The 19,805-nt window shown below is 44.9% G+C and overlaps 1 protein-coding gene across 8 annotated transcripts in view; it reads right to left on the minus strand.

Moving 5' to 3' along the window:
• Nucleotides 1–663: 663 nt before the first annotated feature.
• The window catches only part of MON2 (MON2 homolog, regulator of endosome-to-Golgi trafficking), a 163,172-nt gene continuing 144,030 nt past the window's right edge, over nucleotides 664–19,805 (minus strand). For 6 of the 8 annotated variants that reach the window (XM_039503343.1, XM_039503337.1, XM_039503351.1 and 3 more), the window contains 2 exons: nucleotides 15,571–15,653; nucleotides 1,898–2,061 (listed from right to left, as the gene is read on the minus strand). In XM_039503343.1, the coding sequence (XP_039359277.1) occupies nucleotides 1,898–2,061; nucleotides 15,571–15,653 (247 nt within the window). Of the gene's footprint in view, nucleotides 2,062–15,570; nucleotides 15,654–19,805 lie in introns of all 8 variants that reach the window. The other 2 variants (XM_039503322.1, XM_039503312.1) reach the window with 1 other exon arrangement.

Consider the following 19,805-nt stretch of genomic DNA (forward strand, 5'->3'; position numbering starts at 1 on the left):
TACATCAATTCTACGATTGCCAATTTTGGTTGGACATATTCCTGGAGGTTTCATCACGACATTATTGTTAATTAAAGATTAATATTTAATTCCTGGAGACTTCAGGACAATCCTGGAGGGTTAGCAACCCTAATCTAGTCACGTAAACCAATCTTTTAACCCACAAAAGTGTTTGAATGATCCTTGTTTTTAATATCTGCACAATATTTTAAAAGTCCAGAACCTAAAGTTAATCTCTATAATCCATAGGAAGTTGTCTGCCCAATTTTTAAAAGCACTGAGTACCCAACTCCTCCCAAGGACCTTGTCTGATTTCATAAAATCATAGAAATGTAGGCCTGCAAGGGACCTTGGTAGGTCATCTAGTCCAGTTCTCTGCACTGGGCCAGGACAATAGCAGCTATTAAGAATTCAGCACTTTGGAAAAACCAGGCAGGTGCCTAACTGTGGACATAGGAGTCTAACTTTAGATTTTTATGTTTTTAAAGCTATGTTTTAAAGCTCTTCACATGGATGATAATAAATACCTAAATACAGGTGAAATATTACTGGAACAATTCATTGAATAGGAATATAATATGCTATGTCACAATTCAACTTTATAAAGAACAGTACTCAAAAGTATTCTGCTTCAACTACATAGTACATGAAAGGGAAACAAAATTCACATTTTACTTCATGACAGAAAGTTTACTGCACTTCTAAATGAATAACAATCTTCAAAAATACACTTCTCATGGTTTATATCACGCGCACATTTTATACTTGAAGGTTAGAACAATTATTGTTTGGGCTGAAAAGACAGTACAAAACAGAGCGCTTAAGATTACTGAAACAAACAAACAAAAATTACAGCAAAATATATCAGATATTTGAAATCACCTTTCTTGGATCATAATTCAAAGACAATGACAACTACCATTATGGGCAAAAGAGAGCTATAAATCCCAAATATGAAACATTCTTGTAATGCAGGACAACTACCAAAAACAAACATAAAAATGGATAGACTTACGTAAACGAGTATGTTGAAACAAATATTTTGTGATGTGAGGTATGGTAGAGTTGGAGTGCTACAGTATATTTCCACATATTCAAACTCATTTCAAATCACCTACTTTAAAGTTTGAAATCAGCAGATCATTGGCTGTTTGCTGTCATTCATCATATGACCTCTTTGTTGAAATAAGATACATTCAAATAAGCAAAAAATTAACCGGATGATCAGATATGAATAACCATATCTGCCAATTATGAAGGCAAATTGTACGTAAAAATGCAAGCATACAACTTAGTATTCATAATAAATACATTTTTCAAGCATTTAACATTATCAATATTTTAAAAAGAATTTAAATAATAAATGCAACTATTTTATACAGAACTGTACCATTTATTATACACACAAGTTCATCAGTTCCCTTTGTTTACAAAGGCTGGTTACAGATAATATGGAATGTTACAGTACCATCTTGCATAAAATTTTAGTACAATTTTGTACTTGAAAAAATGGTGCAAAACACCAGCCTAATCAATCTGACTGAATTGAAATACTTTTTTTTAAATTACATCATTAACACATACACCACAAGCTATACATAAGCCCACTTTTCAGTCACCACTTCAATATATTGTAGCAAGTACATTAGGTTACAACTGATTCCATCTCGTCAGTTAAATTTATTAAAGACTTGCACTGCTACTCACTCTGGAACCTTTGAGCTGTAAGCTTGTTGTATGCATGAATTACAAAGCTCTTGTTAGTACAACTGAAAGAAGGTCAACGCTGGTTGCCAAGTACTAGTCACAAGAGATTTCCTCAGAGAAGTCTCAGTTAGGAACAAATATTCTTTTTTTGGGATACTTTTTTTTTCAAAAATAAAAAAGTTTGATCTTTTCAAGACTCTCCATTCTGTACCTTGGGTGCTGGTGGATGCATGAAGTCCTTAAAGGGAACTAGTGCCTCCTTGAGAGCAGAACAGACTTCCGAGGATGAGCAAGTGATACATTCAACTAAAGTTGGGTACAACGCAATAATTTGTGCCCATGTATTTGCATCAACTGTAACAGAAAAGTACAAAATGAAATAATGTAATATTGTTCATATTTTTACAGTAGAAAAGCATTTTTAACTAATATGTAAAGAAAAACACTAAGAAACTTATGGGACACCAGATTTTTACCTCAATCTCATTGAGCCCCAAATGGTTTTTTTTTTTAATACGACATAAGGGGTGAAGATGTATATTCAGCACAGAAAGACATTGTTAGAAACCAAAAGTCAAAGAAAAAGAAAAGAGAGTTACCTTTTCCATAACTGGTGTTCTTCAAGATGTGTTGCTTATGTCTATTCCACAATAGGTGTGCGTGCTTGCCATGTGCACCAGTGCCTGAAGTTTTTTTCCCTAGCAGTTACCCGTAGAGGAGAGCCCTAGCGACCCCTGGAGTGGCGCCTCCATGGTGTGGTATAAAGGGCACTGCATGCTCCCCCCACCCTCAGTTCCTTCTTGCCAGACAACTCTGACAGAAGGGAAGGAGGGCGGGATGTGGAATAGACATGAGCAACACATCTCGAAGAACACTAGTTACGGAAAAGGTAATGGTCTTTTCTTCTTCGAGTGATTGCTCATGTGTATTCCACAATAGGTGATTCCAAGCTATATCTGTTGGAAGTGGGAAGGAGTTCACAAACTCTTGGTATGGAGAACAGCCCTGCTGAACCTGGCATACTCCCTGGTCTGAGAGACAATCGCATAATGTGAGGTGAACGTGTGAACTGAAGACCATGTGGCAGCCCCACAAATGTCCTGAATGGGGACAAGGGCCAAAAAGGCAGCCGACGAGGCCTGCGCCCTAGTCGAGTGAGCCTTCACAATTGGTGGCAGAGGGATTCCTGCCAGGTCATAACAGGAATAACGAGGTGATCCAGTTGAAGAGCCACTGAGTGGAGATCGGCTGACCTTTTATGCACTCAGCCGAGGCGATGAACAGTTGCGAGGACTTTCTGAACAGCTTAGTCCCCCTTTGGCCTTCGGGATAAAGAAATAGTGGGAGTAGTACCCCTTGCCTTTGAACTCCCCCGGTACCACTTCCACCGCCCTTAGGCCCAGGAGCCGTCACACCACCTGCTCAAGCAGAGCCTTATGCGAGGGGTCCCCCAAGAGAGATGGGGGCAGGGGGTAGTTGGGCGGGGATGAAATAAACTGGAGGGTGTATCCCCGGGAGATGATGTTGAGGACCCATTGGTCCGAGGTCAGCCGCGACCACTCCGGGAGGAAAGCACACAACCGACTGGAGAAGCTATATTGAGGCTGGATCCCTGATGAGAACTGGTAGGGCACCCCGTCAAAACCGCCTTTTCCCCACTTGCTTGCCCCTGGAGGATCCAGCCTGGGGGGCAGGCCGAGACTGCCTCTGTGGGTGCCTCTTATAACCGGTCTTGTATTTTGACTGGGTGGCCTGAACTGCAGCTTGAACTTAGGTTTAGCCGGAGCCGGAACATAGAGACCCAGAGTCTGGAGAGTCGTTTGGGAGTCTTTCAGGCCATGCAGCTTTGTATCCATTTTCCGCAAACTGAGCTTTGCCATCAAACGGGAGGTCCTGCAGGGACCATGATGCCCTTCTCATGGACACCACGGAGGCCATGGACCGCGCAGCTGTATCTGCTGAATCCGAAGCTGCCTGCAGGGTTGCCCTGGCAGCCGCTGTGCCCTCCTCCACCAGCGCTTTGAACTCCTTCCTGTTGAGCTCCTGGAGGAAGTCCTCGAACTTGGGCACAGATTGAACTCATACCGGCCCAGAAGAGCCTGGTAGTTCGCCACCCATAACTGGAATCTCAAGGACGAATACATTTTTCTTCCAAATGAGTCCAGCCTCCTTGAATCTTTATTTTTTGGGGTAGGGGCTGGTTGGCCCTGTAGTTGACCGACTCGACCATCAGGGAGTTAGGAGCAGGGTGGGTGTATAAGTATTCATGCCCCATGGCGGGTACAAAATATTTGCGTTCCACTCTCTTAGAGATGGGGGCCAATGAGGTTGGGGTTTGCCACAGGGCATTTGAAATTTTCACCATCTCTTCATGGAGAGGCAAGGCCACCCTGCCCTGTGCTGAGGAGGAGAGTATATTAAATAGAGAGTCCAAGGGCTCCTCCATCTCCTCTGCCTGGAGGTGGAGACTTGATGCCACCCTTTTTAAGAGCTCGTGGTGGGCCCTACAGTCCTCCTGTGGGATGGAGGGAGGAGGGGCCGTAATCACCACATCCGGTGAGAGTGAAGAGGCTGGCACGGTACTTTGTGTGTCCACTGGCACCGGAGGGTCTACCACCTGGTTGGTCTCCGGGCACAGTGCTGAGGATGTATGTCCCACCGACTCCTTCCTCGGAGGTCTGGAGAGGGAGGCTGATGGTCCTTCTGAGGCTCCAGCCACCGAGCGAGCCCCCACTGGGGGCTGCGTCAGGGGCCACAGTACCCTCTGGTACCACTGGACAGACCACAGGACCCGGTGCCACAGCACCTGCTGTGGCACCGGTGGGAGCCAGCTGTTCGGCCTGGCTCATCAATGGACGACTACAAAGAGAGGCCAGGCTGACATACGACCTGCCGCTGTCCCTGGACCAGGAGAAGTGGCGATGCTAGGAGCGATGCCAACCACGGGACTGCGACCCCTCTGTGGAGGACTGGTACCGTCATTAACAGCTGCTTCAAGATCGGCTCCAGTGAGCGGACCCGCAATGGTGAGATGCTGGCGATCAATGCCTGGGGCTGTGGAGGTGGTGACGTGGCGGGGTCCTGGAGCGGGACGACGAATGGAAACGACGTCAATGTTCGTGCCATGACTGACTGCTATAGCCCTCTGAGATGAGGATCTTTGGCGTCATCCGCCTCAGTCCCGTCGGTGTTCACTCCTCGAGGTGGAGCGGTGCTGAGAGTCTCGATCAGACGGAACCAAACCAGACGGCCTGGTGGGTGTTGAGGGCAGTCCATGTGGACTGTGCCCTGAATGGATGCTGGGCAGCGAACAGCATCAGGAACATTCCCTCGACTGAGACTGGTACTGAGCCGGGGGTGACTGCAGAGATCCCAGTGGCTGCTTGCCTCTGGAGTGCAGGGCCGACATCGGCGGTCCTCCTGATACTGGCATGGACATAACATCCCAGGCTGCTTGCAGGGCCTCCAGTGTGGAGGCCATCTGGACATCTGGGGAGGCCTGCTCCAAATGGGCCAGGCTACTCCACTCGACTAGAGTCGGAGGCCTTAGAGGCTGGTGGGGATCGAGGACTGCCCAACACGGATCTAGCCTCTGTCCTGGATTTACTCCAGTGCCGCAGCAAAGAAGGCCTCTTCCTAGCCTTCTTGGCGTGCACCAGGGACAGGGAGCTGTGCCGACTAATCGATGGCACTGAAGGGTCGCCGTGCACCGACACTGTGGTGCCCGGTGCCGACTCCATCAGAATAGCCCGGAGCCTGATGTCCCTTTCTCTCTTGGTCCGAGGCTTAAACAACTTGCAAATCTTGCATCAATCGCTGAGATGGGTTTCCCTCAAACAGCGTAAACAGTCCGCATGTGGATCACTCACTGACATAGATCGCCTACATAGAATCAGAACATCAGGGTTGGAAGGGACCTCAGGAGGTCATCTAGTCCAACCCCCTGCTCAAAGCAGGAACCAATCCTCAGGCAGATTTTTGCCTCAGATCCCTAAACGGCCCCCTCAAGGACTGAACTCACAACCCTGGATTTAGTAGGCCAATGCTCAAACCACTACATGTGCTGCACGACTTAAAACCTGGGGCACGGAGCATGCCCCGGCCCGGGCGCTCTAGCTAAACTTAACTAACTAAACTAAATTGAACTAACTATAGGTAGTACACTGTACACACACTGAACGAACAAGCAGTTTTGGGGACGAGCTGCAGCAAAGCTGGAGCAGTTTCCAAAGCATCTTCACTGGCGGCAAGAACGAACTGAGGGTGGGGGAAGCGCCATTCCAGGGGTCGCTAGGGCGCTCCCTTATGGGTACTGCTAGGGGAAAAATTTCCAGCACCGGTGCACGTGGAAAGCGCGCACACCTATTGTGGAATACACATGAGCAATCACTCGAAGAAGAATCTGTATTACAAAGCATCCTAGAACCCTAAACTATTGGGATGCTCAGCCTCAAAATAGGAAAGTGGTATTTGGGCCTCATGCCAGTGAACCTCATAATAAGTGAGCAGAAAAGCTTTTATAAAAATACACTGCTTCAAATTCCAAATCACGAACAGAATGTATATCTAGTTTTTAAATGTAGACATTTTAAATCAATATAACTAAGTCAGTTTTTCCTTTGATTACCTCACAAGAACTGAATTGTGTGTGTACTCCTGCAACATCTGACACCAAAATGACCAATCCCTCCAGCCCCAACCCTGGGAGCAGGTGCAGGGAGTGAGGTAAACTTTGCCTCAGCCACCCAGAGCAAGAAAAGTCTTTGGCATAACTCTGGTCTATTCTACATAGGGTGTCATTAATGATATGCTAAAACAGTGGCTTTCAACCTTTTTTCATTTGCAACCCCCTAAAAATTTATAAATGGAGATGTGGACCCCTCTGGAAATTCAACAAGTGGCCCCTTCCCCGTCGAGCCGACGTGATGGCTACCAGAAATGCTGTTTTCATCAACAAATGGAGGAGTGAGCAGGTAGCCATCGGTTCAAATGGAGATCTTGTAAGACATTTAAGAACCAGATTAACGTTTCAAATCAGAATAGGATGTTTGACTGACAAAAACATTTCCAAGCCCCCTGAAGAACTGCATTGTTTAGGCTGCATGTCTGTCATGGAGATCATAAAAGTCATGGATTCCGTGACTTTCTGTGACCTCCATGACTTCTGCAGCGGCTGATGCAGCTGGCTCTGGGGCTGCCCGAGCAGATCAGGAAGCTCCTGAGTCAGCCGAACCGAACGCTGCTGGGGAAGTTTGGGTGAGAGAGGAAGCTCAGGGTGCAGGGTGGTGCTTACCTGGAGGGGCACTCCCCTGAAGCGGCCGGCAGGTCCCTGCAGCTCCTAGGCAGACTGGTCAGGGGGCTCTAGACGCTGCCCCCACCCACAGGCGCCACCCCTGCAGCTTTCATTGGCTGTGGTTCCTGGCCAATGGGAGCTACAGAGCCAGAGTGGGTGGGGACAGCGCGTGGAGCCGATCTGGCCTTTCTTCCCCCTAGAAACTGCAGGGACACACAGAGCCAGGTAGGCAGCCTGCAAGCCCCACAAACCCTCCTCCTCCCAGCACCAGCAGGAGTTCCCGGCCCTGTGCCACCACCTGGCCCCTCCTCCCCTAGCACCAGCAGGGGTCCCTGGCCCATGCTGCCACCTCCCCCAACCACCAGCTGGGGTCCTGGGTCCCATGCTGCTGCCCTCCACACCCCAGAGCACCCGCACACCCCCATGGCACAAGTTTTAGTCAGGGGTACATAGTACAAGTGATGGACAGGTCATGGGCTGTGAATTTTTGTTTACTGCCTGTGACCTGTCCATGACTTTTACTAAAAATACCCGTGATTAAAATGTAACCTTACTCATCGTCAATGGGTGGGCGAATATGGAATAACCTTCTGCTGAAGAATGGAAATCTGTGATGGCTGCCAGGTAGACTAACAAAACACAATGACAGTTTAGTTCTAGAACGTAGTCCAGTATTTGACAGCAATGAGGTTTTGGAATATGTTTTGAGGTCACATCAACAGGCAAATCTTGTCCATTTCTGTAAGCGTGGCACATAGATGGTTTTCTGCTGTGCAGTAGCAACCTGACCGGGGTACCGTGAGCCGAGAAATTGAAAAAACTGCAGGAACACACAAACTCAATCAGGGGGCGCTCCCGAGATGTAGGTGCCACACAATTACAGGTTGTTTTTAAGACCATTAATCATCAACCAGCTGTGCTTTGAGCAGGAAAACCCTCAAGATTGGGGTGAAGGATCTTTCTATGTTCCTTGGAGAGGAAAAGAGGAGCAATCAGGAGAGTGATCAGTGAGTGAACAGCCAGCTGTATCACAAAGAAATTATGTTTGTCAGGGTCAGGTCAGGATGTTAAGAGTAGCTCTTGGTTTGTCCTTTTTTATTTTGAGTAGGACTTTAGATGTTAGAGGTGTCAGGGGAGAATGAGCCCTGAGTTCCAGAAGGCTGATGTTCAGATGGTTTCCTAAGGCATCCACCTGCCCTAGGCCATGTGGATGTCTAGATGCGCTCTCCACTCCAGCATCTGTCATTATAACAACTGCTGGGGAAGGGAAGGTGAAAGACTCCTGCACAAACATTATGAGGGTATTTCTACTACTTGAGAGATTCCTTTATGAAGGTGGGTATGGAAAGTAGTGTAGTTAAACTGTCTGTTCAGTGCCTGAACAGTCTTGAACCACCCCTGAAGGCACCACATTTGCAGTTTTGTGTGGGCTATAACTAAAGTACCAGCTGCCATATGCCCCAGCAGCTGATGCCAGCTCTTGACTGGGGTTTGAAAGCTAATCTGGATTGTGTTAACTATGTTGGATAGGGCCACAAATATGTGCATTGGAAAGCAGGCTCTTGCCACTACTGGACCAAGATTAGCTCCTATGAATTCTAACTTTTGCAAAGGGGTCAAGGTGGATTTTTGAATGTTGAAATGCAGGCCCAATCTAAGAAAGAAGTCTATGTCTTTGCAAGTTGTCTGTGAAGTTAGGCCCAGGGAGCTAATCATCTAGATAAGGGAACATTAGAACATTAAAATTCCTTTTCTGTGGAAGTGTGCCACTACTCCTGATGTACTACTGATGTGACATTTGAAAAGACCCTTGGGGTAGCTGATAAGCCAAAAAGGAGCACCATGTACTAAAAATGGTCCTGACTGAGAATAAAACATGGACATCTTTTGTGGGATGAGTAGATCGTTACATGGAAATATGCATCCTGAAGGTTGAGGGCTAAGAGCCAATCCTCTTGGTCCAGTGCCAGAATAATTGTTGAAAATGTTGCTATTTTCAATTTCTGTGCCTTCACAAAGGTGTTGCGTAGCCTTAAATTTAGGATGGGTCTCCAACCTTTTTTTCTTTCTTTTTTTTGAACCAGGAAATACTTGGAATAAAACTCTTTCCCTCTGTGATGCATGGGAATTGAAGCTAGAGCACCCAAGAGTAGAAGAGAGTCTATTTCCTGTCATAAGCTCTCGTAAGAGAGGTCCCTGAAGAGGGACAGGAAAGGGGCTTGGAAGGCAGAAGAGAAATGAAGTGGATGATCTCCAAAACCCACTCATCCATAGTGATAGATTCCCAAGCCTACCAAAAGTGTTTACAGTTAGGCTTAGGAATCTATCACTTGGCGGTTTCCAAAGGGATGAAGGAAGGAGAAACATTGCAGTTGGTATGAAAAGGGGACAGCAGCTCAGGACCTCAACCACCCTGTCAAAATTGGTGCTATGAAGTGGAAGATTGGGAAATGGGTGATTTTCTCCTCTGGAGCCTGTGTCTCTTGCACTGAAGTTCATGTGGCGTCTGGGAATTGAATGGGGCAGGATCTCTGTGCTGTCTGGGACTTACTAAAAACTCTCTCCTTTGGGTACATGTATAGATCCCCAGAGAAAATGTAAAGCGGCCCTTTGATTCCTTTAATGTGTGCACTCATCCTGTGCTGTCAGTGAACAGTTTAGTACCAAAAAAAGGGATATCTTCAATCATATTCTGGACCTCCTTTAGAAATCTTGAGAGCTGAAACCAGGAGGTCCTCTTCAAAACTACTGCCATAGAAACAGACTGAACGGCAGTATCAGCAGTGTCAAGAGAGGCCTGCAGAGATGGTATGGCAAGCAGTTGGCCTTCTGCAATAATTGCCTGAAATCGCTCTGTGTTCTGCTGGTAGATATTCAATAAAGGAGTTCAGCCTGGCATAATTTGCATGGTTGTACTTCGCCATTAATGTCTGGTAGTTGGTGATTCTGAATTGTAAAGTAGCTGATGAATATTCATTTTCTAAAACATGGTGAAGCGCTTTCCCACCTTGCCGTGTCCTAGACCTCAGTATCCAGCCCAAGCCCGAATGTCTACACCGCAATTAAACAGCTCCTTAGCCCAACACCCGTGAACCCGAGTCAGCTGGCCTGGGCTAGCTACGGGTTTTTAATTGCAGTGTAGACATACCTTTAGTGGCCAAGGAGTGAAGAAGGCATCTCCTAATGAGTTATGGTGGCATCCCCCCCATCCAGCAAAATTGTGGGAATTTCTTGTTGTATGGCATCAGGAAGAAGTCTATCCCTGGACAGCCCTAGGTGAGCACTACCTGTAGGATAGGATAGCTCACAGGATTTGTAGTTCTCACAGAAATGTCTGTTCAGTGTTTCTTCTATGATGCTTTGCAGACCTGATAGAAATGCCACTGAGATGTTGATTTGGTGGGTTATGCACCAGTTCCAAATTTCATTGCTTCTGTGCACAAAGATTGGGATTGTGCTCCCCCTCAGCAGTTTACATAAAATATGGTAGCTCTGTTGTTGATCATGTCCTCTTCTGAGTGACTTGATTTTGGGTAAAAAATGACTGCACTTATATTGAACTGCTCTGAGCTCAAATAGATTGATGTGAAGAGCAGACTCCTAATGGGTCCATCTGCCTTGTGCCAGGAGATCACCAGCCTAACAGAGAGGCATCTGTAATGATGGTCCTTGTTGGGGGGTGAATACAAGCATACCTTACAGGGATCCTTTCACTCACAGAGAGTTGAGAACTCAGAGATAGACCCCCCTCTTGGACAAGCTGTGCTTGAGCCAGGCTTGAAGGCATTGGGAATGCAGTCTGGCATGAGATCTTACAAATGTACAGGCTGCATATGGCCCACAAGCTGCAGATAGGCTCTTGTTGTAGTTTGTGTGTGGGGAATTAATAAACATTACATTAAAAAGTTGAAGTAAAATAAAATAAAAAAAACCAGCAAGCAAGCTAGCTAATCTGAAGTTAACTGACACCACAAAACTCTGTCTCTAGCACAGGCTGCTGAGGAAAAAACTGGAGCGGCAGCAGGTTTCAGACTGGAGCACAAGGACATATTAGGCGCAGGGGCGGACACTGCTACCAAAACACTCACACACCCGAAGTGTGCTACCAAACACTCGCACACCCATAGGGACAACTACTCTAAGAAGAACCTATTTATAAGGGATGGGGTAGATACACAAAGATGACTAACCTGCCTCACAAAGGAAGAGCTGACAGACAATGAAGTTATGTTGTGGCTTTGTACACAAGTTAACCATCTACTATATAAAGATGAAGCATTTTCAGGTTAGTAGGTCTCCAGGGTTTAATGTAATGCATGCTATCCTTTAGGATCATAAACTGGATAGAAAATCTCAGATACAGTGGATTCCGCTTATTAACAGACTCTTGGTTTCCAACAAAAGTTTCCATTATCCAGAAGTTGCCAACAAGCGGAAGGCAGGTTTGTGGGGCTGTGGCCAAGAAAGGAAGTGCTGGGACACGCGGGTGCAACCTGGAGAGTTCATGGAGAGATACCACGCAGCTCTGCGTGTCCCCAGTACCACCATTCCCTGTGGAAAGCCCCAGCATCAGGGATGCAGCCCCCAATCCTGCTGCTAATCTGCCCACAACCTCCCCTCCCAGCCCACAGTGCTGGGACTTTGGCAGGAGATACAGGCACCCTAGTCCTTTACCTCCTTTGCTGGCAGCTGGTCTTTGGCTGCAGTTGGGTTTGTGGGGCTGCAGCCAGGAAAGGCACATCCTAGTGCTTCTTTCCCCTGTGGAAGTCCCACAAACCTGCCTGTGGCTGGGACCTTTCTTCCAGAAAAAAAGTTCTCAATAGTGTCATGCAGTTGCCACTATTTGAACTCCATTAAGTCAATGTGATGGGACTGGTTCCTGGCAAAATGTTGCTATTAACTAGGGAAGTTGTTAATATCAGGATTGCTATTAAGTGGAATCTACCATATTTTGCTCTTATTTTGCACTTTATTTCAGAGACAGTAATGCACCGCAGGAAATTTATGTATGATTTTAGACTTCCAGAGTTGGCAAAAAGCAGCAGCTTTTTAGCAGTCTCCATTCTATTCTTGTTGAAAGCTCTCTTAGTTTTGTATTTTTCTCTTCTGTTTCTGCTAAAAAAAAGTAGAGACATTTTTAAGGGATTTTCAAGCAGCCCTTTAAGGAACGTGGTCATGCCTGAAAAAAATGTGAGCCTCCTTGAAAAGTGACAGTTAAAAATGTGCTTCTGATTTGGGTAAGAGAGGAAAATAAAGACTATTAGCCATCCAAAGTGATAGCTGCAGCAGTCTTTTTGAAGCTTTTCAGGAACCACGCCTCTTGTCAATTTCAGAACCCTTCTTGAATGCAAGAATAGAGACAGCAGAGGGCATGAAAGGACAGCACAACACATTCGTGTAGTACTTCTCATCCAGTTCAACAAATTGGAGTTTTAAACTATATGCCTTGTTTAGTTTGTGGTCTATTTTTAGCTCCCTGTCCTAAGAAAGTTTTTTCCAACAGCATGAAGTTTTACTTTTGATTTTGGAATACAATAGTTAAAAACTGAAGAGTCAAGAGTAACCTGATTCTAAGGAGTGTTAATTTTTCCTCAGGGGGATTAAGCAGCAGCTCTGGCAAACTGCTTATGCACAAAGAAAATAGTGCACTCGGCACAGAATCTAGGCCCTGGTCTACACTATGAGTTTAGGTCGAATTTAGCAGCGTTAGATTGATTTAACCCTGCACCTGTCCACACGACGAAGCCATTTTTGTTGACTTAAAAGGCTCTTAAAATCTATTTCTGTACTCCTCCCCGACGAGGGGATTAGCGCTGAAATCGACACTGCCGGTTCGAATTTGGGATAGTGTGGACGCAATTCGACGGTATTGGCCTCCACGAGGTATCCCAGAGTGCTCCATTGTGACCGCTCTGGATAGCACTTTGAACTCAGATGCACTAGCCAGGTACACAGGAAAAGCCCTGAGAACTTTTGAATTTCATTTCCTGTTTGGCCAGCATGGTGAACTCAGCAGCACAGTTGACCATGTAGTCCCCCCAGAATGTTTCTACGCTCCCCCATCATCTCCGTCCCTGAGGTTATCGCAGATTAGAAGGCGAAAAAACTGCACTGGCGATGACATATTTTCCAAGCTCATGCAGTCCTCCCGCACTGATAGGGCACAGCATAATGCATGGAGGCATTCAGTGGCAGAGGCCAGGAATGAATTGCTGTGTTTGCTTAACGGCAAAAGTATCATGCCCTCGCTAGCGATCCTGCCCGAGCCAGGTTGCTGTGTTACATGCACTCGGTGCTGTGTCAGCCTTGGGCGGGGGCATGACCGCTTTGTGAGCAGGAAGGCCATAGATAGAGACATTGCATTAGGTAGCTTCTGTAGCTAGAGAAAACATTGCTGTGCATTCGGCAAAGTCTGTGGCAAAAAAAGAGAAGCCTCGTAGTGTAGTGTTTATCATGTTCACCTAAGATGTGAAAGCCCCTTAGTGTAGTGATCACCACATTCCCCTAACATGTGAAACTTCCCCAGTTCGAAACTGGGCGGAAACAGGCCACTGTTCCTTTTTCTGATTCCCCTCTTGCATTTTTAGTCTTAGAACAGACCACGCTGTGAAATTTTACTTTGAATTATATCAATTATGAGTTAAATAATACGGAAGCTCTCTCTAAGTTATAGTCCCGGGTTCCTTACCTTTTCAGCTGCTCTGATAAATTAACATTTTTGTTAGGGGTGGGGGAAAATTTTCATGAAGCCTTTTATAGGGACTAAATGCTATCTAGGACTCTGAAATAATCTAAACGTGGCCCATAGAGTGCAATCCTTCGTTCTGGATTTGTCATTCCACAAGTTGAACTGCTCCTTACTACTGTCCAGGCTTCATGAGCCATGGGAGCAAGGGGCAGGGCTGGGGTAGCTGCAACCACGCAGTAATGCCGGCTGGGAGAGCAGCCTGAGGCAGAAGCCTCCAGCTCGCATGATATTCCAGGCAGAACTAAATCTCCATGAGATGAAACTTAAAGAGAATGACCTGGAGTCATTCCCATTCGGTACTCTAAGAGGAAGATAGCCATGTCTGTCCAGGCACTCCTGATTGACCTCACCGAGGTCTGCCAGCTGAGTGGGACCCCGGCTGGCAGGAACTGGTGGACAAAGTCCCAGACCCCGCTGCCAGTCTGGGGCTCCGTCCGTCGGCCCCACTCAGCCCGCTGTCTGCCTGGGGTTCCGATCATCCAGGCAGGCAGTGGGCTGAGTGGGTCCAGCAGACAGGACCCTGGAAAAAAGGCGCGAAATGATTGTCTGCTGTTGCTTTCATGGATGGAGGGAGGGACGGGGATCTGACAACATGTACCCAAAACCACCCGCGACAAAGTTTTTGCTCCATCAGGCATTGGGAGCTTAACCCAGAATTCCAATAGGCAGCGGAGACTGCAGGAACTGTGGGATAGCTACTCACAATGCTAGCCACTCCACCGACTTACTGCGCTTAGTGTGGACATATGCAATAGACTGTATAAAATCGAATTCTAAAAAATGGACTTCTATAAAATCGACCTAATTTTGTAGTGTAGACATACTCTAGGAATTAAAGATTTGTACCAATACAAAAGAGCTGAGAGTGCACAGAAAATGACCTAATGGGGCTCAGAGGTTGAGAGATGACTGACACTCTTGTGTCTGAGGATAGTGTGAGGAGTCACAGAAGTAAAAAGTTATATTTAAAACGCTAAACTGAATGGAAGGCAAATGAGAAAAACAGAAGAAAGACTCAGTGAAGCAGCAAAGTAAAGAAGTCGAGTGGTGCTGAGTGGTAGCAGGAGAAGCACAGCTCTTGATGAACATTCTTTAATTGACTATGGTCAAGAATGAACTGGATATAAGTTTTCCAAGAGCAACAGTTAAGAATACTGGTGAACACTGCCCATAAGGACCAAAAATGTTCTAAAAGCTAAAGGAGTTCTGCTTGTGCAGCATTAGGGAGCCAACACTCTGAAGTAAAAGTATTACACAGACAGTATCTTTAGAAAAGTACACTCATCCCTATCACTTTACATAAATGACTATCTTAATCTTAATGGACCTAATAGTGAATGAGAGCTTTAAAACTGAATAGAATATGGTCTGAGTAAACAAGGATTTAGCCAGATTAATGTAGACTACAATGGGAGATAAAGAAAAGATACAAAGATAAAGAAAATTTCACTCTAAGATCTTATATTTTATAGTAATTATTTACCAAAAAATGTTTTGGATTAAGAAAGGGCATTGGTACCTCAGCTGGAAGCTTTCTTCTCTAGTGATACTATAGTGATACTCTTTTGTAAAGTGCTGTGAGAGTGACTATGAAAAGCAATATATTAAGAGTTAGATATTATTATTATTTTATTTATGTAGGCTGATGGACCTGTTAAAGAGATGTTTTAAAAATTTCTACTCGGCACCTACACAAACATGAAAGGGCAAATTAAGATTCTTATGGATGATACTTTTCTTGGAAATAGTGCTTTTAATATATTTTTTGCACAAACATATTACATACACAATTTTGTTTAGACTTCTGATTAAAACAACTTACCATTTTCAGGCTGAGTTTTCTTAAGGGAATCTATTAGAGTACTGACAGCTTTTAAAACGAATATGATTTCTGTTACTTGCTGCCTACAAGGGGAAAATATATAAACTATCAACTGTACAATTTCAAAAAATGTTTCCCAGAATATGATTTTTCTGTTGACTTTTATATAGCAAATACAAAAACAAATTTTGAACAATAAAGCCTTTGAGACGCAACCCAGTGAAACCAAGGTTATTTAATGCTGTAAATAACATTCATCTTTAACTGATGTAATTTCCCCACATAAGTGTGACCAATTTATATTTAATCTTTTGAAATCATGTCAATACATAGGCCTCAATCATGCAAACACTAATATATGTGCTTAACTTCAAGCATATAAGTAGTCCCACAGAAGTCATTTATTCAATCATGTACTCAATGGATAAAATTTTCAAAAGCTTTTAAATGGAACTGAGATGCCTAAGTTATTTAAGTGCTTTTAAAAATGTTACCATATATTTATGTTCAGTTTTCTATTTCAACAACAACTACAGTCTGACTAATGCTTCAGAATATCACTACTCTGCTATTATTTTGTTTTATTTTTAGGAATTTTATTATTTTCTCATCAACCTATCAATAGCTCTGCTAGAAATAAAGGAAGAGATGGTTACAGAAACTTTTCAGAGACAATGAAATACAGTTGTACTACTATACGTTGCACTCCTGAACTCTGGGCAATAGTCCTGAGGATAACTGCTTCTTAAAGGCCCTTCCAATCAACAGCCTTCCCAAATTTGGCATTTGATCTGGAACTCCCTGCCCTTACACATTCTTCCATAAGAAATGGTAACTCACCCTGTGCAGTAACTGCATTTCTTTGAGATGTGTCTCTCTATGTGCCCACTCTAGCAGCATTTGTGCCCCTCGTACTTCCATGGGAGATTTTTCATAGCAGTGTCTGTTCAGCCTGAACATGCATGTTACTCCACCTTGTGTTCCATGGCGTTGCTATATAGCACTGCACAGGCTAACCATCGTCAATTCCTTCTCTACTGTAAAGCCCCATGACAGGTAACTGAAGCAGAGCAGGAGGGTGGGTACTGGAGCACCATCGGGTCAGACATCTCGAAGAACTGCAGTTACTGTACAGGATAAGTAACCATTTCTTCTTCTTCTTCTTCTTTGAGTAGTGTTCCTATTGGTTCTCCACTCTAGGTGACTACAGAGAAGTACCCTTTTAAGGAAGAGGCGGCTTTGGAGTCTAATTCAGTGTGAAAGAAAGTACTGCTGAGCCAAACACTATCAGAAGCAGAGTTGTGAATAGCATAGCGGTCAGCGAATGTATGCACAGAAGCCAGTGTTGAGGCTTAATACATTTCAATGATAGGAACATTCTTAAGAAAGGCTGTGGAGGTGGAAATAGATTTCAGAGTGAGTTTGTAAGTCAGTAGGTGCTTCAAGATTATGAGATTGGTAGCAGTTACTAATACAGTCAGTTATCAAGCTAGAGAGCCTCTCTTTAAAGACTGCACCTCCTTTTGCTCTGTCTGAGAGCAAGACAAAAATCTGAGGTCTTCCTGAAATGTTTAGTCCTATCAAGGTAGAAGGCAAGGGCGCTCCTGACATCAAGTGTGTGGAGCAATGCCTCCCTCTTATCTGGTGAGGTTTATAGTAAAATACACGGAGGTGAATAGGCTGATTAATATGGAAATCAGAAGGTACTTTTGGCAAAAACTTGGGGTATGGTCATAATGTAACATTGTCTCTGAAAATTATGAGTACTGTGCCATAAAATGGAGAGTATGAAAAATATGGGGAGTATGCCATAAAAGCCCCATTTCCCCCATTCAGCGAGCCGATGTGATGGCAATCAGAAATGCCAATTTCGCCGATAAACAGAGTTGTGAGCAGGCAGCCATAGGTTCAGTCTTGTAAAGCATTTAAGAATCAAACTGAGGTCCTGAACTGTAGTAGGGCATTTAATTGGCAGAAAAAGGTTGCACAGGCCTTTGAGGAACCTCATTGTCGTTGGGTGGGCAAATACAGCGTAACCTTCCATTGGAGGATGGCTGCCAGATGAACTCTAATGGAACTCAGTGATAATCCTGAGGTCTGTAGTTCTAGAATGTAATTCAGTATGTCTGGCAGCGATGAGGTTATTGGTGCAATGTGTTTGAGATCGCACCAATGAGCAAATATTGTCCATTTTTGTAAGTGCAGGGTGTAGACTGTTTTTTGCTGTGCAGTAACCCCCTTTTTACTGGCTGTGAATAGGCAATTTCTATGCCCAGGCTTTGAGGTGAAGGATTCTAAGACGGGGTGAAGGATCATCCCACTCTTCTAAAAGGCAAGAGGAGGAGTGGCATGAAGAGCAATTGGGGAGAACACGGTCATCTGTATCAGATAAGGAAACCATGTTTATCAACTCTGGCCTTGTCCCTTTTTATTTTGAGTAGGACTCTGGATATTGGAGGAGTTGGGGGGAATGTATACGGAAGACCCGGCGACCACTGGAGGTGAAAGGCATCCCCCAGGGATCAATGACGCAGACCAGATCTGGAGCAAAACTGGGTGCATTTCCTGTTTATTGCTGGGATGAAAAAGTCTATCTGAGGAGTACCCCATTGGAAGAATATGTGGTGAAGTACGGTTGAATCTATCCCCCACTCATGGTCTTGAGAGAAATGCCTGTTGAGTCTGTCTGCGGTCACATGCTAAACTCCTGGAAGGTATTTTGTGATAAAAATTTGATTTAATATACTCCAATACCAAAGCTTTATAGCTTCAGCACAAGGAAGGGGGATCTTGCTCTTCCTTGCTGGTTTATATAAAACATTTATGACACGTTGTCAGTCATGATCTTTATGTTTTTGCCTCTAATTAGTGGCAGGAAACTGGAGACATGTGCATCTGCCTGCCCTTGATACCAGAGAAACCCCTTTTTGAAGGCCCCAGACTCCATCTTGTATCTCAGGCCTCCATTTTGAATAAGCAAGAGTCACTCCATTATTAGATGAAAATCTGTAGGTCATGTAGTACTGAAATTGGCAGGGGAGAAGTTGACAGGGAAAACAGTGATGAGATAACATTGACCAGGAGGCTGGGCACCTTCTGGGTACATTAGAGACAATGTTGCAAAGTGATATGGACAACCTGAAATGAAGCAGTTGTTGATCATAAGACTAGGTACATTATAAACTATGTTGCAAAATGGCAAGTAATGAGTTAATTGTTGATCATGAAGCCAGGTATTTTAGAAATAAGTGGTATGTTGCTCTGGAGAGTTCTGACAAAAAGATATTAGGAAAAGCAAGCAAAACAACATGTCAATCAAGCCTGTCAGAAGAGGTTATAAGGAGAGGTACAGAGGACATCAGTGTTCTGTTTGTTTGCTTTGCCTGTTTGGTACAGTCCATTCAGTCCAGTAGAGGGAAAAGACCAGGAGCAGTTCAGTAAAGAGGGAAAAGACCAGGAGCAGAAGAGCAGAAGATCAGAAAGGAATAATCTAAAGACAGTTACCAGGAACTGTCAGCGGCCTGTGAATGACCGATAACCATAAGCAGGGTGCAGCCACTTAGCATCACGTCAAACTGTGTGGTAATGTAGTTTTGGGGGGTGCTTTAGCCTGTTGAGTTGGGGATTTGTGTTACTGTGTTAAGGATTTGTGTTTGCACCAATAAAAGGGTGACTTGTTTTGGAAAGATACTACCTGGGTCAATCATTTATCAGAAGTCTGTATCCATGTTGTCCAGGTATTGCTTTAGCCATCCTGGAGACTCATACCTGATGGTTAATAGGTGGGTTGTTTTGAGGGAGCCTTTGGTAAACCCTAGAGAGGTCACTGGGTGAGCTACTGGGGGGATACCTAAATTGTGTTTCCAGGGTAACACTGAGTTCCAGGAGGAAGATATGCAGAGAAGTTTCTTGAGGCGTCCACCTACTCTGAACTGTTTGGAGCCTAGATGCGCACGCCATCCCAACAGGGAAGCACCTGTCGTTATGACAGTCATTGGAGGGAGGACAGATGAAGGGGACTCCCGCACATAAGTTGTGAGGGGATTTCCACCAACTATACAGAACTGGGTATGGAACGCAAAACGTTGAGACTGTGTCTGCTAAGCGAATAAACCATCCTGAACTACCCTTAAAGGCATAAGCAGTCATGTGCGAGCTATAGGGCCCTACCAAATTCATGGCCATGAAAAATGCACCACAGACTGTGAAATTTGGCCTCTGTGAGCTTTTACCCT

This window comes from Mauremys reevesii, linkage group 1 (assembly GCF_016161935.1).
Source record: "Mauremys reevesii isolate NIE-2019 linkage group 1, ASM1616193v1, whole genome shotgun sequence".
Lineage (NCBI taxonomy): Eukaryota > Metazoa > Chordata > Testudines > Geoemydidae > Mauremys > Mauremys reevesii.